The 15,201-nt window shown below is 38.2% G+C and overlaps 1 protein-coding gene across 3 annotated transcripts in view; it reads right to left on the bottom strand.

Annotated features, from left to right (window-relative positions):
* The window catches only part of LOC104689256 (solute carrier family 12 member 7), a 69,014-nt gene that overhangs the window by 12,321 nt on the left and 41,492 nt on the right, over positions 1-15,201 (bottom strand). For all 3 annotated transcript variants that reach the window (XM_039548317.1, XM_039548318.1, XM_039548319.1), the window contains exons 15-21: positions 13,946-14,065; positions 12,183-12,287; positions 9,897-10,065; positions 7,212-7,407; positions 3,023-3,192; positions 2,741-2,872; positions 463-570 (exon numbers count right to left, since the gene is read on the bottom strand). In XM_039548317.1, coding sequence (XP_039404251.1) covers positions 463-570; positions 2,741-2,872; positions 3,023-3,192; positions 7,212-7,407; positions 9,897-10,065; positions 12,183-12,287; positions 13,946-14,065 — 1,000 coding nt within the window. The remainder of the gene's footprint in view (positions 1-462; positions 571-2,740; positions 2,873-3,022; positions 3,193-7,211; positions 7,408-9,896; positions 10,066-12,182; positions 12,288-13,945; positions 14,066-15,201) is intronic.

Here is a 15,201-nt window from a genome sequence, read left to right as displayed (position 1 = left end):
TTCAACATCAGAACACATCGGGACTTTTTCCACAGAAGTGGAGGCCCTGGAGGAGGGGGCTCCACCCTGTCCCAGCTTCGAGGAGGAAGAGAGAGGCTACCTATGGAAGGACTCTGAAATTTTCCCAGGTTTTTCTCTCCACAGTGAGAGGTTTTATTATTTAGCATTATTATCCTCTTCTGGTGTGTTTGTTAAATAAATAGTTTTTATCTCTTTCACTTTCTTTGAGGAAAATTAGTTTTTTCCTGAACCTGGTGGGGGAGGGGTGGTGGTAACCTGCCTTCTCCCAGAGGATATATTTCCAAATTTGTCCAAACCGGCGAATAAGTAAAACTGGTTGTAGAGAAACACAGAATGCAGTTATGAAAGTTCTTAACTAGTTAGAAACCGATTAGAAGCCACAGCCCAAAGATAGTACTTTCAGATTTTTCACAGAACATCTTGTCAAGTCAAAGTTCCTACCTCCCTTTCCCTCTCATTCTTTGATAGCTGCATCTGTTTTAGCATCTGAGATCGCTGTTCCATCATAAGTGTCTTCTCATACGTGAACGCAGAAATATCATTTTCAAACTGCAAAAGAAATTGGCATTAGAAACACCAGAAGAAAAGTACTACTTGGAAGAACAACATTTAGACAGTGTATCTCTCATACCTGTATTCATTCAGTGGTCCTGGATGTTTTCATGGCAGTAGAGTAATCCTAAGCATATAATTTATCAATCACTTCTGTCCTCATTCTTAAAACTTAATTTTCAAACAGCAATTTCATACAGTGAACTATCCTAGTGTAACAATATTATTGTTGTTTTATCTAAATTTTAGGTACTTGGAACAGACTTTCCACTATTCTGTTCCAACTAGGCTGCCAAAGTGAGAGTTGAAAGCAGTTATTTAAACTGGGCCTGCATTGCTGCCACCTAAGCATGTGTGTACACTTGTTTCCTTAAAAACTGTCCACAGGCACAAATAACACATTATCCTTGCATCAGTGAGAAATGTTCATAAACAGAAGCCATTAGGAAAAAATTCTGAAATATATTCTCACATTGGCTCAAAACTAAAATGCAACATAAAAATCTACAGCAGTCACCTGTGTTGTCACTGACTTGTAAGGTATCTCTTATCCTCTGGAAGATTCCCAGAATTAAATATTACCCACAGCAGAAAAGAATAAATTGTATTTCTGTAGTGGTTTAACACTAGCCAGCAACCAAGGCTCATGCAGACTCTCACTCACTCCCCCACAAGTGGATTTGGGAGAGAATCAGAGAGATAAAAGCTAGAGAACTCATTGGTTGAGATAAAGACAGTTTAATAGGAAAAGCAAAAACTGTGCACACAAGCAAAACAAAACAAGGAATTAATTCAATGCTTCCCATGGACAGGTCCCCATCATGCATAATGGTTACTTGGGAAAACCAACGGCATCACTGCAAACATTCCCCCCTTCCTCCCTCTTCTCCCCACCTTATATATTGAGCATGATGTCATATGGTCTGGAATATCCCTTTAGTCAGTTTGGGTCATCTGTCCCAACTGTGTCTCCTCCCAACCTCCCCTAACTTCCTTGTCAGTGTAGCAGTACGAAAAGAAGAAAAGATCTTGGCTCTATGTAATCCCTGCTCAACAATAAAAAAACATCTCTATATTATCAACCCTGACATTTAATCAAGAACAAATCCAAAACACAGCCCCATACCGTGAAGAAAATTAACTCTACCCCAGCTGAAACCAGCACAACTTTCTATACTGTCTTCTGCTCAAAATCCAACCAAGGCTGAGCCTTTTTATGCACTCTGTGTTCTTTCAACTGTACATGCCACAGCTTTTTAGACTTTCATATTTAGTAGTCTAAGCAAAGAACAGTAAATCTTTCACATGTAATTTTTTCCTAAGTAATTAAAACAATTCTTAAAATTGTTTTATGATTGATTAGCATGATGAATCTTTTTAATAAGTTCTGGTGATTCTAGAAACTAGTGGTGGTAGAAGTTTTGAACCAGTTTACTCATCTTCATCCCACTTCAGAATGAGTAGTTTTGGTTGGTTTTTTTTTTCCATAAGCCTTACTTTGGGCGTTATGCTAGTCACCTTTTAGTGCTGGAAATTACATCCTTAGTTTCCAAAAAAAGTGGACCTAGACAGAGTATAGCTTTAGTCCTTTCCTCTTAAACAGTTTATGACCCATATTTAGAAAAGGAAAAAGTTACAAAATTCATTTTGTCACTACCTTGACTTGTGAAACTGTAGCTATACTGTCTTGCTGTTCAGTGCTGGCTGAGGCTGGTGATGCCAAAAACAACTCTCATTTGAGACTAGGGATTCCTTATTCCAGAGAGGTATTCTTCCAGCAGTTGAAGACATGGACAAGTTCATCCTGTCTCATACCATATGTCATAGCTTATTAGATTAAGCACATTCAGCCTTCCATTTCACTGCTTGCTAAAAATTCAAGCTTTTTCCTTCCTGAATGAACCAGCTCTATGGACTAGTCCTCATGAATAAAGTAAGAATTAACACATCAAACATCTCAAACTCTGCTTGACAAACCCATTAAACTCACCGCCATGTATACTAGCATTGTAATATGGTAAGACAACGATGCTTAACTTCTTGTTCTTTGTGGGTCTGGAATCTTTCCATTTCTGCATTTGGGCTAAAGTCTCTTTATTTGAAAAAATCTAAATCTGTTTTCCCAAGTTTAGTCCCAGTAGCACCTTAAAAATATGTAGTAACAAACCATTTCAACAACTTCCACTTGAGCATTCAGTCTAAGATGGTATAAGAACATCTGAAGATCCTTCTTCATTTGAATACTATTATCATCCATTTGAGCGACGGTGAAGATACGCATTTTACATTTTCTCCAAACCTACCAAAAAGATACATTATAACAGTTTGTAACATGGTGATTGCTACTACCATGCATAATTTGAACAACGTGAAGGAATATTGAATTAGATATGCTTAGAACCATTCAGTGCTAGAAAACTAAATCCCAGCCATTTTCTGTTGTCCTTGCCTTGTGCTGTCGAAGGAGAAAAGGCAGCAACATCAGCATACCGCCATCATGAACAATCCACCACACATCTATATTTCCTTCAGTAAAACGTTCTTGATTTGTTGGAAATAAGTCAATGTTTTTAGCCACCAAAAGTGCTTGTTGAGCTGCAGTTGTTTCTCGTACAGTATCTGTAAGGGAAAACAAGACATTTAATCAAGAACTCCTAGTTTTCATTCACAGATTTTGCTTTTGTTTATAATTCAAAAGTTTCAACCCTCCCAGATTCTGCTGAGGCAAAAGAGGAATATCCTAGGTATCTTGGCAAAAGACCTGGGTGCCTTGGTTCCAGCCGAGACAAGGTTAATTGTTGCAGTAGCAAAGATGGGTGTGGCTAGGACCCAGAGGTTATTCTACACCACTTCATGCCATTGCTGGAAGCAGGGGGGAGTATTTTCCCAAGACAAAGGGTTCCTTCTGGTCAAATAAACATGGTGCCGGTTCCAAGGTGGAGGGAGTGGTTGGGTGGCAGCAGTTCCAAGGCAAAGGGAGTGGTTGTGGTGGCATGGCTGCAATCAGGTGGAGCTCCATGGTGAGCATTTTTGCATGTGCATTATTCTCTCTTTCGTACGCTTTTTGTTATCAACATTGTTGCTGTATCCAGTATGTTGTTCTTAACATGTGATCTTTACCTTTTGTGCCTCCAATTCTCCTCTCCAACTAGCCACAGGGGAAGAGGAAAAGTGAGCGAGTGGCAGCATGGTTTGGAGTGTGTCAGTGGGAACACTTAATTGGGGAGTACTACTCCTAAACCACAGCAGTCTTTATTTGGTATCTGAGGTAAGGCACAATGGGTTGAGGTAACAACAGACTGCCCAGAGCAGGTTGGAAACAAATTTGATCCAGGCATTTTTTATTTTAGGTATAGAGCCACTAGTCACAGTGTTGCATGGTCTGTTTATGTGGGAGTTTTACCTAATCCTGTATATATTCCTGTCTGCACTCCTCATGATATTTTTCAGAGTAGCAAGAGGGATCAGGATTTCTTTGCTGATGTACAGTGGGATGTCAATTTATGACACAGTAACGTCAAGGGTCATTTGGGATGTATCTTGAATGTTGCTCTCCTACTCTTAACCTCGGGCACTACCTTTGCATGTTTATTACTCATACACACTCTGTGGGGAGATCAGGGGAGGATGATTTTCCCCAGCTTTTCACCCCCTTTTCCTGGCCTTTTCCACCCCCTTCAGCCTGTTACATTTTGAGAATTCTGAATTCCGTTTAGATGTTAAGGAAATAATATTTTTGGTGATAAGCCTGCCATGTGTCCTCAGTCTACACCATGTTTAGAGTGAAGGAGTTTTCTAGGGACGTTATTCAGAGATCTGCCCCAAGGGTCATGAGTGACATGGAAGGTGGGAGAAAATGGGCTTTTGAAGGATTATTCTGCTCCAATGGTTTGGAACTTCACTCCTGAACAACTACAGGACCCTGGTAAAGTGACAGAATACTTGAAAGAAAAATGCTGCGGCAATTCCAGGGAGGTGTGAAGTTTTGCAGCTTGCTGGGCCCTGGCTACTATTTACTGCACATTCCTTGATACTAGAAAGCAGTCTCAGGGGGAAGAGGAGGAAAGCAGACTGACAGGCACTGTAACCACTCATACTGCAGCTGAACCAGAGGAACAACCTGTGCCAGTAGCAGTTGCCCCTATATAGAAAAAGAAATCCAAGACAAAATCAGTTCACTTAGTGAGGTATGAAGAGGAAGGAGGGCCCTCACAACAGGAGGAACAGGCAGGGCCAGAGATAATCACCCAATAATCCCTATCTCCAGGTGAGCTGTGAGATATGCAAAAAAAATTTCAGCCACCAGTTGGGTGAGCCCCTAGTGACTTAGCTGCTCTGATGCTGGCATATTGCTGCTGATATGCAACTAGATGGTAGTGAAGCCAAGCAACTGGGATCCCAGACTTGGGATGCCAGCACTGGCAAGGGGATTGGGAAGAAGGCAGAAACACTCAGCCTCTGGAGGCAACTGCTGTCAAGCATGAAGGAAAGGTATTTTTGCAAGGATGACCTAGTACTGCACCCAAGCAGGTGGAACACCATGGAGAAAGGTATCCAGTACCTGAAAGAATTAGCTGTGCTGAAGGTAATCCATAGGGATTCAAATAACAAACAGTCCCCTGTAGATCCAGATAAGGCTCATTGTACACAATCCACATGGCAGAAATTTGTACAGTGTATGCCATCATTGTATGCCAACTCATTGGCACTGATGTCAATGGAAGGAGAACAAACAGTGCTTCAGGCAGATATCTGACTCCAACAACATGAAGATCATCTGGAAAAGGGCTACTGGCATTATAACTGGATATTATAAAGGGATTCAAGCTTCTTCAGAAGTGATTGGCACTAAAGTACAGCTCCTCCTGGCATCCTGAATGCCAGTGCTGGACTGGATATTCAAAGGGAGAATCCTTTCCATACATCATGCCACTGACGTTACATGGAGTAAGTGGGCCACGCTGATCACACAGCAAGCTTGAACAGGAAACCCCGATTACACAGGGATCTTGGAAGTCATCACAAACTAGTCCAAAGTTGAAAATTTCATACTAACATCAGAGAAGGAAAAGATGACACATGCTGAGGAGGCCCCACCATATAATCAGCTACTGGAAAATGAAAGGGGTTATGTTCTCTTTACTGATAGTCCCTGTCATATTGTAGGGATACATGGAAAATGGAAAGCTGCTCTATGGAGTCCTATGTGGTGAGTCACAGAAGCTATTGAGGGACAAGGTGGATCAAATCAGGTTGTGGAGCTGAATGCCATCCAGCTGGCTTTAAGTAAATGCTCTGTGGCAGTGGCTAGAACTATAGAAAATGACCTTCTGGCAGCACAGAGGCAAAGCCACCTGGTCTGCTGAATTGTAGCAAGACATCACTGCCTGGGTAGAGAAGGTGGCTGTAAAAGCATGCTGTGTAGATGCATACATACCCAAAAGTCAGGCTATCGAAGAACATCACAACAACAGACAAGTGCATTGGGCAGCCAAGAATGAAGTCTCTCAGGTGGATGCGGACTGGCAACATAGGCTGAATTATTTCTGGCTCAGTGGGCCCATGGTATCTTAGGTCATCAGGAATGAGATGCAACATACTGATGGGCTTGTGATTGAGAAGTGGACTTAACCATGGACAATAAGTATGGACTACTATAGATACACCAGTTGTGAGCTCCTGATGCAGCTTGTAACCAGCCCTCCTGCCCTGGAAGACACCTAGGACAGATAGAACCCACAGTCATGGACTAAATGAACTCAAGAGACATCTTGGAGGAATGGATATTGACCGTGGAAGTGGTACTTGTTCATGTGTATATATACATATATAGATATATTAGTTGGAAGGTGTAGGATCTGGGCATGACATAAATGATATAGAATAAGGGGTAGATAATGTTTTGATTCTGGCCAGGACAGGGTTAATTTTTGCAACAGCCAGGAGGGGGCATGGCTAGGACCCAGAGGTAATTCTATACCACCTCAGGTCATTGCCAGGGGCATCAGGGTAAGGGAGTCTCTTCCAAGGAGAAGGGGCTTCTTCTGGTTGAATAAGCATGGCACCGGTTAAAAGCCAGAAGGAATGGCTGGCTGGCATGGTTCTGAGCCACAGGGAGTGGTTGGGGTGGCATGGCTGTGGTTGAGGCAAGCTCCATGGTGGACATTTTTGCATGTGAATCACTCTCTCTTTTGTATACTTTTTGTTATTAGCACTGTTGCTCTTACTGTTCATTTTCTTATATCATTGCTTTTTCCAGTAAATTGTTCTTATTTCAACCTGTGATCATTACCTTTTGTGCCTCCAATTTTTCTCTCCAACCCAGCACAAGGGGGGTGGGAAAGAGGAAGAGGGGCAAGCAAGCAGCAGTGTGATTTGGAAAGTCTCAGTGGGAGCACTGAATTGCTGAGTAGCATTCCTAAACCATGACACTGATTATAGTAACCAACCTGGTTAGAAGATGAAAAAGCAATGCCATGGTTGAAGAGGGCTGAGAAAACCCACTCCAGATGAAATCAGATATGGAGAAGTATTCAATTGTCCACCACATGTTCAGTAGCACATTTCCTCCACACAGCAACTACACTAGTTACACAGCTGAATTACAAATGCAAATGAGAAGGTCAATAAACACATACCAACAAAATTTTTCCACGAGAAACGATTTTCTGTCTGCTTCCACGACTGTGGCCATGCCATCAGGACCGTGTTGTGCTTCATCCCTCCTAGACCAGCTGACTGAATCAAATAGGATATTCCATCTCTGAAGCTAGGAGACACCACAATCTGGCAAAATCCTTTAGTCTTTTCTACTCCCATTAAGGCCTTAACATTCTGCAATAGGAAAATTACACACAGGGAAATACAAATCATCAACACTGATAATTAACACCAGAAGGAATAACAGCATTAAATAATAGAAAAAATTTATCAACAATGTATAACCAACATGAAGAAATCACTAATTCCAAAAGAGTAAACATGATTCTATGAGAACTAGAGTCCAAATTGCTACCTCCCCAAAAGACATCACACAGTTTTTTCATTATTTTAATTATTCAGCCTTTTATTTCCAAAGAAGAATGAACAAGACATGAGTAAAAACACATAGATAAATAAAGCAACACTGCTTCAGGTAAAGTCAAAACCACTGTCTGACAAAACAACATATGTTTGGAATGATCGGTCCTTTCTTTTGGAATTGGAAGGGTTTGGAAGTGTGATGCCAAGTACTTAAGAAGAAGAGGCTGCCAAAGTTCCTTAAACACCTTTGACATTAAGAGGCTGATTATTTATCAGCTCCCAATATGGAAAAACAGATGTGCAGGAGACACTTGGAGGCACTGTCCAAATAATGACAAGATAAACAGACCAGATTAAATATACCGCACCCCTTTAATTTCAACGTGGCTCTCCTCCATTTAAACACTGACAAACATGAAGACACATAACCAGGTAATTTAAAAGAAGTATTCAAACCAATATCAAGCTTGACTAGGGAACATGAGCTTTGGCATTTATTATTTTCTGATTAAATAACTTTTAACCCCTCCATCATTATCAGTGACTCATGTGGGAGATCAACATGTTTCAGAAGGAAGAACTAATATATCAATATTTTGAATTTTACAAAAACCAAAATCTGTCAAAAATCATCAGGAACAGATTGGATCACTGCCTCAGTGTGGCTTCAGATCAGAAACTCCATTTAATAGAGAAAAAAGAGTCTTCAGAGAATTTGCTAGCAAAGCTAACAAGTATGTCTGTGCAAATATCTGTGAGGGTTTATCAGTGTAAATAGATGCTTTTTTTTTTAAAAGACAGACACAAGAATCCCTTATTTCCTACAGGTCCCCTAGAAACACTTTCCAGTTTAAATTTTCCAGAATCAATGAGGCCTCCAGATGCTAAAACTTTTACAATTCATCTTCATTTCCATTTTAAAAGCAGTAGTTTCCTGAATCTCACCAGGTCTGACTTGCTAGAGAACCCATGGATTAGGCCTTCCTTAAACTCATTAATTTTCCACCTCTCAGAAAAATAGCTAAGTTAGGCCATCTACAGGTAACATTTCAAATTCTTGTGAGTACACAATTTCTGTTTAAAGGGTTTTTTCTGTTTTACTTCATAGGCCTGATTTTGCATTCTTCGTCTTGTTTTCTACTCACACATGATGGTAGCAACAGCTTAGTAACAACTACTTTTACAATATAGCATTGCTAGACTTTTCAATTTGTTTTCAAGTTAAATGGTGTCTTAGACCTTTTTCATGTGATGTCAAATAGGTCATCTGTCTTTTTACTTTGTTATTTTAAAAACCACTATGGATAAACCTGAATACCAAGAGAAAAAAAGAGCCAACTGCCCATTTCCCCCCAGTTTTATGTTAGCTAGTCCATTTCAAGATTTTAAATGCCCATCTATTTAAGAGATACCATGTCTGAAATAATCACAGGTGTTTTTACACAGCTTTGAAGACTATTTGGATCAAAATGGTAGACATATCAACTGGTACTCTTTTGAACAACACTGCAGAAATTAACCAATTTGGAAGATATAATGGCAATCAAAACCTATTTTTGGACATTTCAATACAATACAGGAAACATGGTACTTTCTCCAAATGTTTCCCCACTCTAAAAAGATAGGAGTAGGCGAGTTTGCATAGGCCAGTAAATACAATTATTATTACTAAAGAAACATTGAAATTAAATTCAATTGTGTTTGTAAGCACAGTTGGATATAATTTTAAATTCTATGACAACTTACTATTTTTTCCTACCCATCCTACTTCCTCTGGAGATATGGGATAGACAGAAAGATAAAACAAAGGATCTCAAGAAGGATCTTGTTCACAGTATTCTGGCAAAGTCTGTGCCTAATCCTAATTCTTTTATGTTTTGCTAGAAGACTGTAGAAAATCACATCATGAGAATGATATTATGCCAAGCATTTGCATTTATTAGTTAAACATTAATTTTTTTGTTAAATATGTGCTGTTTTCTTTATAAGGCAATTTGTTAAAACTTGAGTAGTTTGTTTTTTATTTTATGTAATTTGATTGTAGGCTCTCAATATTAAAGAAAAAGTTAGGAAGTATCAGTATTGCCTCATCCTATTGGAAAATTTTATAAAACATTTTGCTACATACACCAATCCATTCTTTTTTTACAATCATTGATTGCGCTGATAGCAAAAATAGATGTTTTATTCAATATTTTACAACAGTCTGTTCTAATTCAATGTATGAGTTACCCAGATCCAGATTCAACATTTAAATACTAAGGTAAATTACAAGTATTTGCAAGCTCTCTTTTACATACCTCTTCAGCTTTCTGAGTTTCTGTACATTTATCTAAGTAGATTCCCTGAAGCACAGAACCCACAATAGTCAGTCCTTTACCAGCCTTCAACTGAGAAGTAAAAGAAAGCAATCTAGGGTGTTTCACTAACTGCTCATTATCCAAGTTTAACAAGACCAAAAGTTGAGGTCTGCCAAACAAAGGAAAAGAAAAGTTAAGTGCACACACAAACATTCATCAGGAAGAACTGGAAAATTAAAATTAACAATTAATAAAATGCAGGTTAATTGCTTAATTCAATGGAAAACAGTCAACTACTAAGTAGGTAAGCCATAATTTGCAATAGCAACAACAGTTCAGGTACAGAATAACTACATAAGCCACCATAATGTCATTTTGAAAAGCTCTCTTAAAGACCAGCTTTACATAGAAAATTATAAAATCACAGTTATTTTACCCTTCCAATGTCATCTGGTGAAACCTGCTGCTCGAAATGACTAAACACTGAATGCACACCACATTGTTTACTGCTCCATTCAGTTGGATTTGGAAAACCTCTAGAAACAGACATATCTCCTCTGGGTCACCTCTTCAATGCTTAATTATTTTATCATGTTCTCTCACTCTCCTACCCTAATCTGTTGTAGGGAATCTGACTCCATCTTCTTAGTAACCTTCTTTTAGGTTTTAAATGTTTATAAGTCAGTTATAACATCTTTTAGGCTCTTCTTCAGCCTCCTCCAAGCAGAATAAGCATAGCTCCCCTCAGCCTCTCCCCAGAGGAAACATGCTCTTGTGCTCCAACCACGACCTGTGGTCATATCTACTGGAGTTTATGTCATTCCTACACCACAGCACCTAAACATGGAAGAAATATTCTAAATGTATTCTAATGAGTGCTCCCAGTATATTTACTTCTCAATGGACTATCTATCCTGCTGTCAATACTGTCCAGCATGTCATTGCCAAGACACACTCCTGGATTTCTATCTACTGGGAACCACAGGTCCTTTTTACCAGAGCAGCTTCTCAGTCTTGTATCACTGCTCTGAATATGCCTGTGCCAGGTACTGAACTTGCAGTTATCCTTCTGGATTTTCATGATGTTCTTAACGACCCATTCCTCTACCTGCGTAGATCCATCCAAAAGGACAGTCAACCCCTTAATCATACCAAGAGTACCTGAAGTTCAGTTTCAACTGCATACTAGATGAGAATGCATTCTATTTCCTTTAATCAATATTCAATCTACTTACTTTTCCCAAACCAACATTTATACATTTCCTGTCATTGCTACGAATTCAAAAGACTGATGAAGAGTTGGATCATACTTCCTACCTCAAAACTAGCACAGTTTAAGTTGTAACAAGATGGTTCAGTTCTAGCAATTACATTGACACAATAGAAAGGTAAGTCATTTGGAACTGAAGCAGTCAAATACTTAACAGGCTTGTCAACACTACATTACATTGGTGTCTCTGAGATGCCAAGTTCATCAGTCACAGGACAAATGGTAAAACAATGCCACTATACTGATGGACAACAGAACATTGCATGTGCATGCACTCTGTGATACTATCACTGAGCAGTGACAAGAATTAAAGTATCACATTACATTCATCAGAAATGACAATGTGCCAATGTCTTTTGTTTTTAAATGTTAAGTAATTTTTTATGTTGGCTTTGAGGAGAATTGAGTTTAACAAGTAAAAAAAATATATTGCAAAAATAGTAGTGAACATCTAACGCCATTACAGTAAAACGTGAGATTTTGTTTTAATGGTATCCAAGCAATTTAGAAAGTGCTACTATTGAATGAAGCTATATAAAAAGTATACCACAAAAATGAATTTAAACAAATAAAGGGTCCTCTGTAGATTTGTACAATGTATTTCAGAGGGAACATATACAGAAGCAAAAAAAAAAATTGCACTTATGGAAGTACAGTGTTTCTTCTGTAGAGACAGTGAGATTCAAAGATAACACTTTCTTTGAATGTGAAAAGTCTATAAATAATCAAACATTTCAAATCTTCTGCACTTTTGCAAACCATGTCAACACCATATGGATTTCAGTTCTAGTTAGTTTGCCCATACTTCCAGCAAAGCTGATTAGATGCTGACCACAAGTCACATTCCATTTCAGTAAAATAGTAGTATTGCAATGACATCATTGCCATGCCCAAGTTAAAACATTATTTTAATGGTGAATTTCACTCCATCTTTACTTCACTGCTTTACCAGAAGTATTCCCAATATATTTACATATTTCAAGAATTATGCGATCCTGAAAAACATAGGACTCTACCTCCAGTTCTTGGTGTGAGGAGGACCGTCTTCAACACGAAGCAAAGCATAGCGAGCTGCATTCAGAGACAATCCTCGGATTCCATCACCCCATTCTTTTTCCGCTCTTCAGGATACAAAAGAGATTCAGTTAACAGGGTCCTGCTTATTTATACGAATCAAATACTTTTTCTCATGTGGAGGATAATGGAGGAAAAAAATGATCCTTTTTTTTTGCATGAATGCATGAAAAAACGTTGTCTTGCAGATTTAAATCAAGACTGAAGACTAACCAAGATGAAGCAGTTTCAGGTCATTTCAAGGTAATTTTTTCTGTATTTATAAATATTTACTATGGTCTAGTTTATTCATACTTCAAAAGCATTTTTGTAATGGTGAGAGCTACTTAAGTTGCCTTTTAGCACTAGAATGAATAAATGAAGGATAGTTAAAAGGAATTATTTTAAAGCAGCAAAATTAGTAAGTGAAACTTGACTTCACATGGATTAGTAACCTATCTTGCCCTCAGCACCACCACTACAGCCTTTTCCACTCTTTCCTTCCCAGCTTCTCTCCCAGAAAGTCTGAAGCTCCATCCATTCTCCTGACCACTTTCAATCTCCCTACATTTTCCAGTCCTTTTAATTCCAATATTAGAATATTGGTGATTGAAAGTGGTCAGGAGAATGGATTCTACAATGGCAAGGGGTCCATCTCCCTTGCCCACTCTCCCTCCAATTTTCCCTCATGAATTCTCTCTGAACTTTGCTACCTCTAGCAAAGCATCTCCTTCAACAAGGTAGATGTCCTGGTATGTGCCAACATTTGTAGAACCTATATACGAATTTGGAATTACACATAATTTTATGTATGCGCCTATATACATACAGGCAAGCAGAACTGTTACCATCTAATCTGACTTCCTCACTAAAATTGGGAAATCAATTTCCTTATCATTACCCCAGTAAATTGAGATGTTAAAATCCAGGAAAGCATCTAATCTGGAAATGGAGATATTAAAAGATGGAGAATCCACAGGGTGGAGCAGTTTATACCGGCTGATCCACTTAAGAGCTGTGCTTAATCACTCATCAAAACAAGTGGCCTAGCTTCAATTTCCTGCTCCAAGATCTTACTATTTTCTTTCAGCATAGGGTATCTTTCCTTAGAAAGGGATAGCATGCACATTTACTGATCATAATTTCCTGTAGTGTTTGTATATGTTGTTTAGTTGGGGGTTTTTTTGTGTTGTATGCTGGTTTAGTTTTTTGAAGTTTTTTTTATGAACACAGCATGCTCTTTAAGACTCATCGTTGCTCAGCATGTCCTACAGGTATCTCTTGACAAATGCATACAGTGCAAAGTATGTTGCAATTTAAAGCTTAATTCTAGAAAGCAATCAAGTCCACACACCAAAAAAAAGTAGAGTTTGAGCTTCTTCACAAGGTAATAATAATTTACAGTTCTGTAATAGTTGCTGCTTGATATTGAGAGGTAATGTTCGTGAAGTACCAAAAGTTTATACCATCATCTCTGCTCCAATGAGAGTTTCCCAGACTTATTGGTTCTTACTTCTGTCAGTTCTGGCCGTTGAAAAGTTTGGAACAGAGCTTCCAGAGAAATTCAAATCTGAAAACTTACAAGCCTTAACAGAGATAGGATCTTACCTTGTTTCAAAGAATACTCTGAACTTTATTACTTCAGTTGTATCTCTTTCATATAAAACAGCTTTTTGCTGAATGGTAAAGATATTAAATATAGAATAAATAAGATATATGGTCTTACCCTCTATATTCTATGTATTTGTATATACATCCTGCGATTAGCATGGCAATCAAAGCATAGTACCAAGAGCAAATGAACATCAAGGCAAGACATAAACTCATCCCCAGGAATGAAAGAGTCCTAAAAGAAACCATTTTTTTCCATTTTTTTAAATAGGCATGCAAATGTTCTACAAAAATAATTTCTTATTTAAGTTAACTTCCAGAAAGGCCTTTCTTCCTTCAAAGGCTATTTTTTAGCTACTATAAAAGCAAAAATACATTGTCCCAATTTTAGCTTATAAGAAAAAACTGCATTCTGAACCTTTGTGTGACATAAATAATACATCTAAATTAGATATAATAATAGATTTACTACATTTGTCAGTGTTGAAAGTTCATCAATACCTCCAAGTAAGGTCTGTTTCAAAACATATTATTACTTATTACTGTTGATTTGAATTTATGCTAAAAAAATTCTAACAGTAATAAACAACTTTGTTACTTCCACCAAAATAGTTGATTAGTTTAAATTCAGTTTGACTCATCAATTCTATTCCTCACTTCTGTTGTGGTCTGTCTCTCCGGCAATAACACAAATCAGTAGAATACAGAAAACAATCTTCTAAAAGTTATAAATAAAGAATGACTAAGCTGAAAAAATTACAGAAGTATTGCCAGACTTAAGTCTATATGCCTGGTTTGCCCACACTTATTATCAAGTATAGATGTAAATAATGTCAAAATGGACAGTTTTGTGTATACTTTTAGTCACATACAACCTCCCAAATTCATTTTCACCCAATTTCCAAATTAGAGTTAGCTTTGACTATATCGACAGAGTGTCAATAGACCCAAGTTTGGTTTGGTACCTTTAGTTTTCTTCTTTAGTACATTGAGTTCAATTTTAAACTAAGGGAATGCTTTCTACCAGTTCTGGGCACATCAGTCTTGTAGTTTGTCTAAATAAATAATAGCTGCTCTTTTATGTCTGAATTAATCTAAGACTCTACTTTCACTCAAAAAACAAAATGCCATCCCAATTGCAGCTGAACATTCCAACACCTGCTTTGGCTAGTAGTCACACAGTGAATCAGCTGCCTCACTGATGTCTCTGAGAAAAATATAAAAATGAATTGTTGCCAAATGCATGTCTCTGGAGGGTTAGGTGTCAAACTAGTATGTAACTACGGAGCAGATTCAACAAGTTTTTTCAAAGCTAAAACTGCAACATTTCATTTTCACTCAACTCTTGGAAAGGAAAAATCATAAGCAACT

The sequence above is a fragment of the Corvus cornix genome, chromosome 2 (genome assembly GCF_000738735.6).
Source record: "Corvus cornix cornix isolate S_Up_H32 chromosome 2, ASM73873v5, whole genome shotgun sequence".
Taxonomy (NCBI): domain Eukaryota; kingdom Metazoa; phylum Chordata; class Aves; order Passeriformes; family Corvidae; genus Corvus; species Corvus cornix.
The sequence above is the reverse complement of the archived record's forward strand: the minus strand, read 5'-3'. Positions and strand labels throughout refer to the sequence as shown.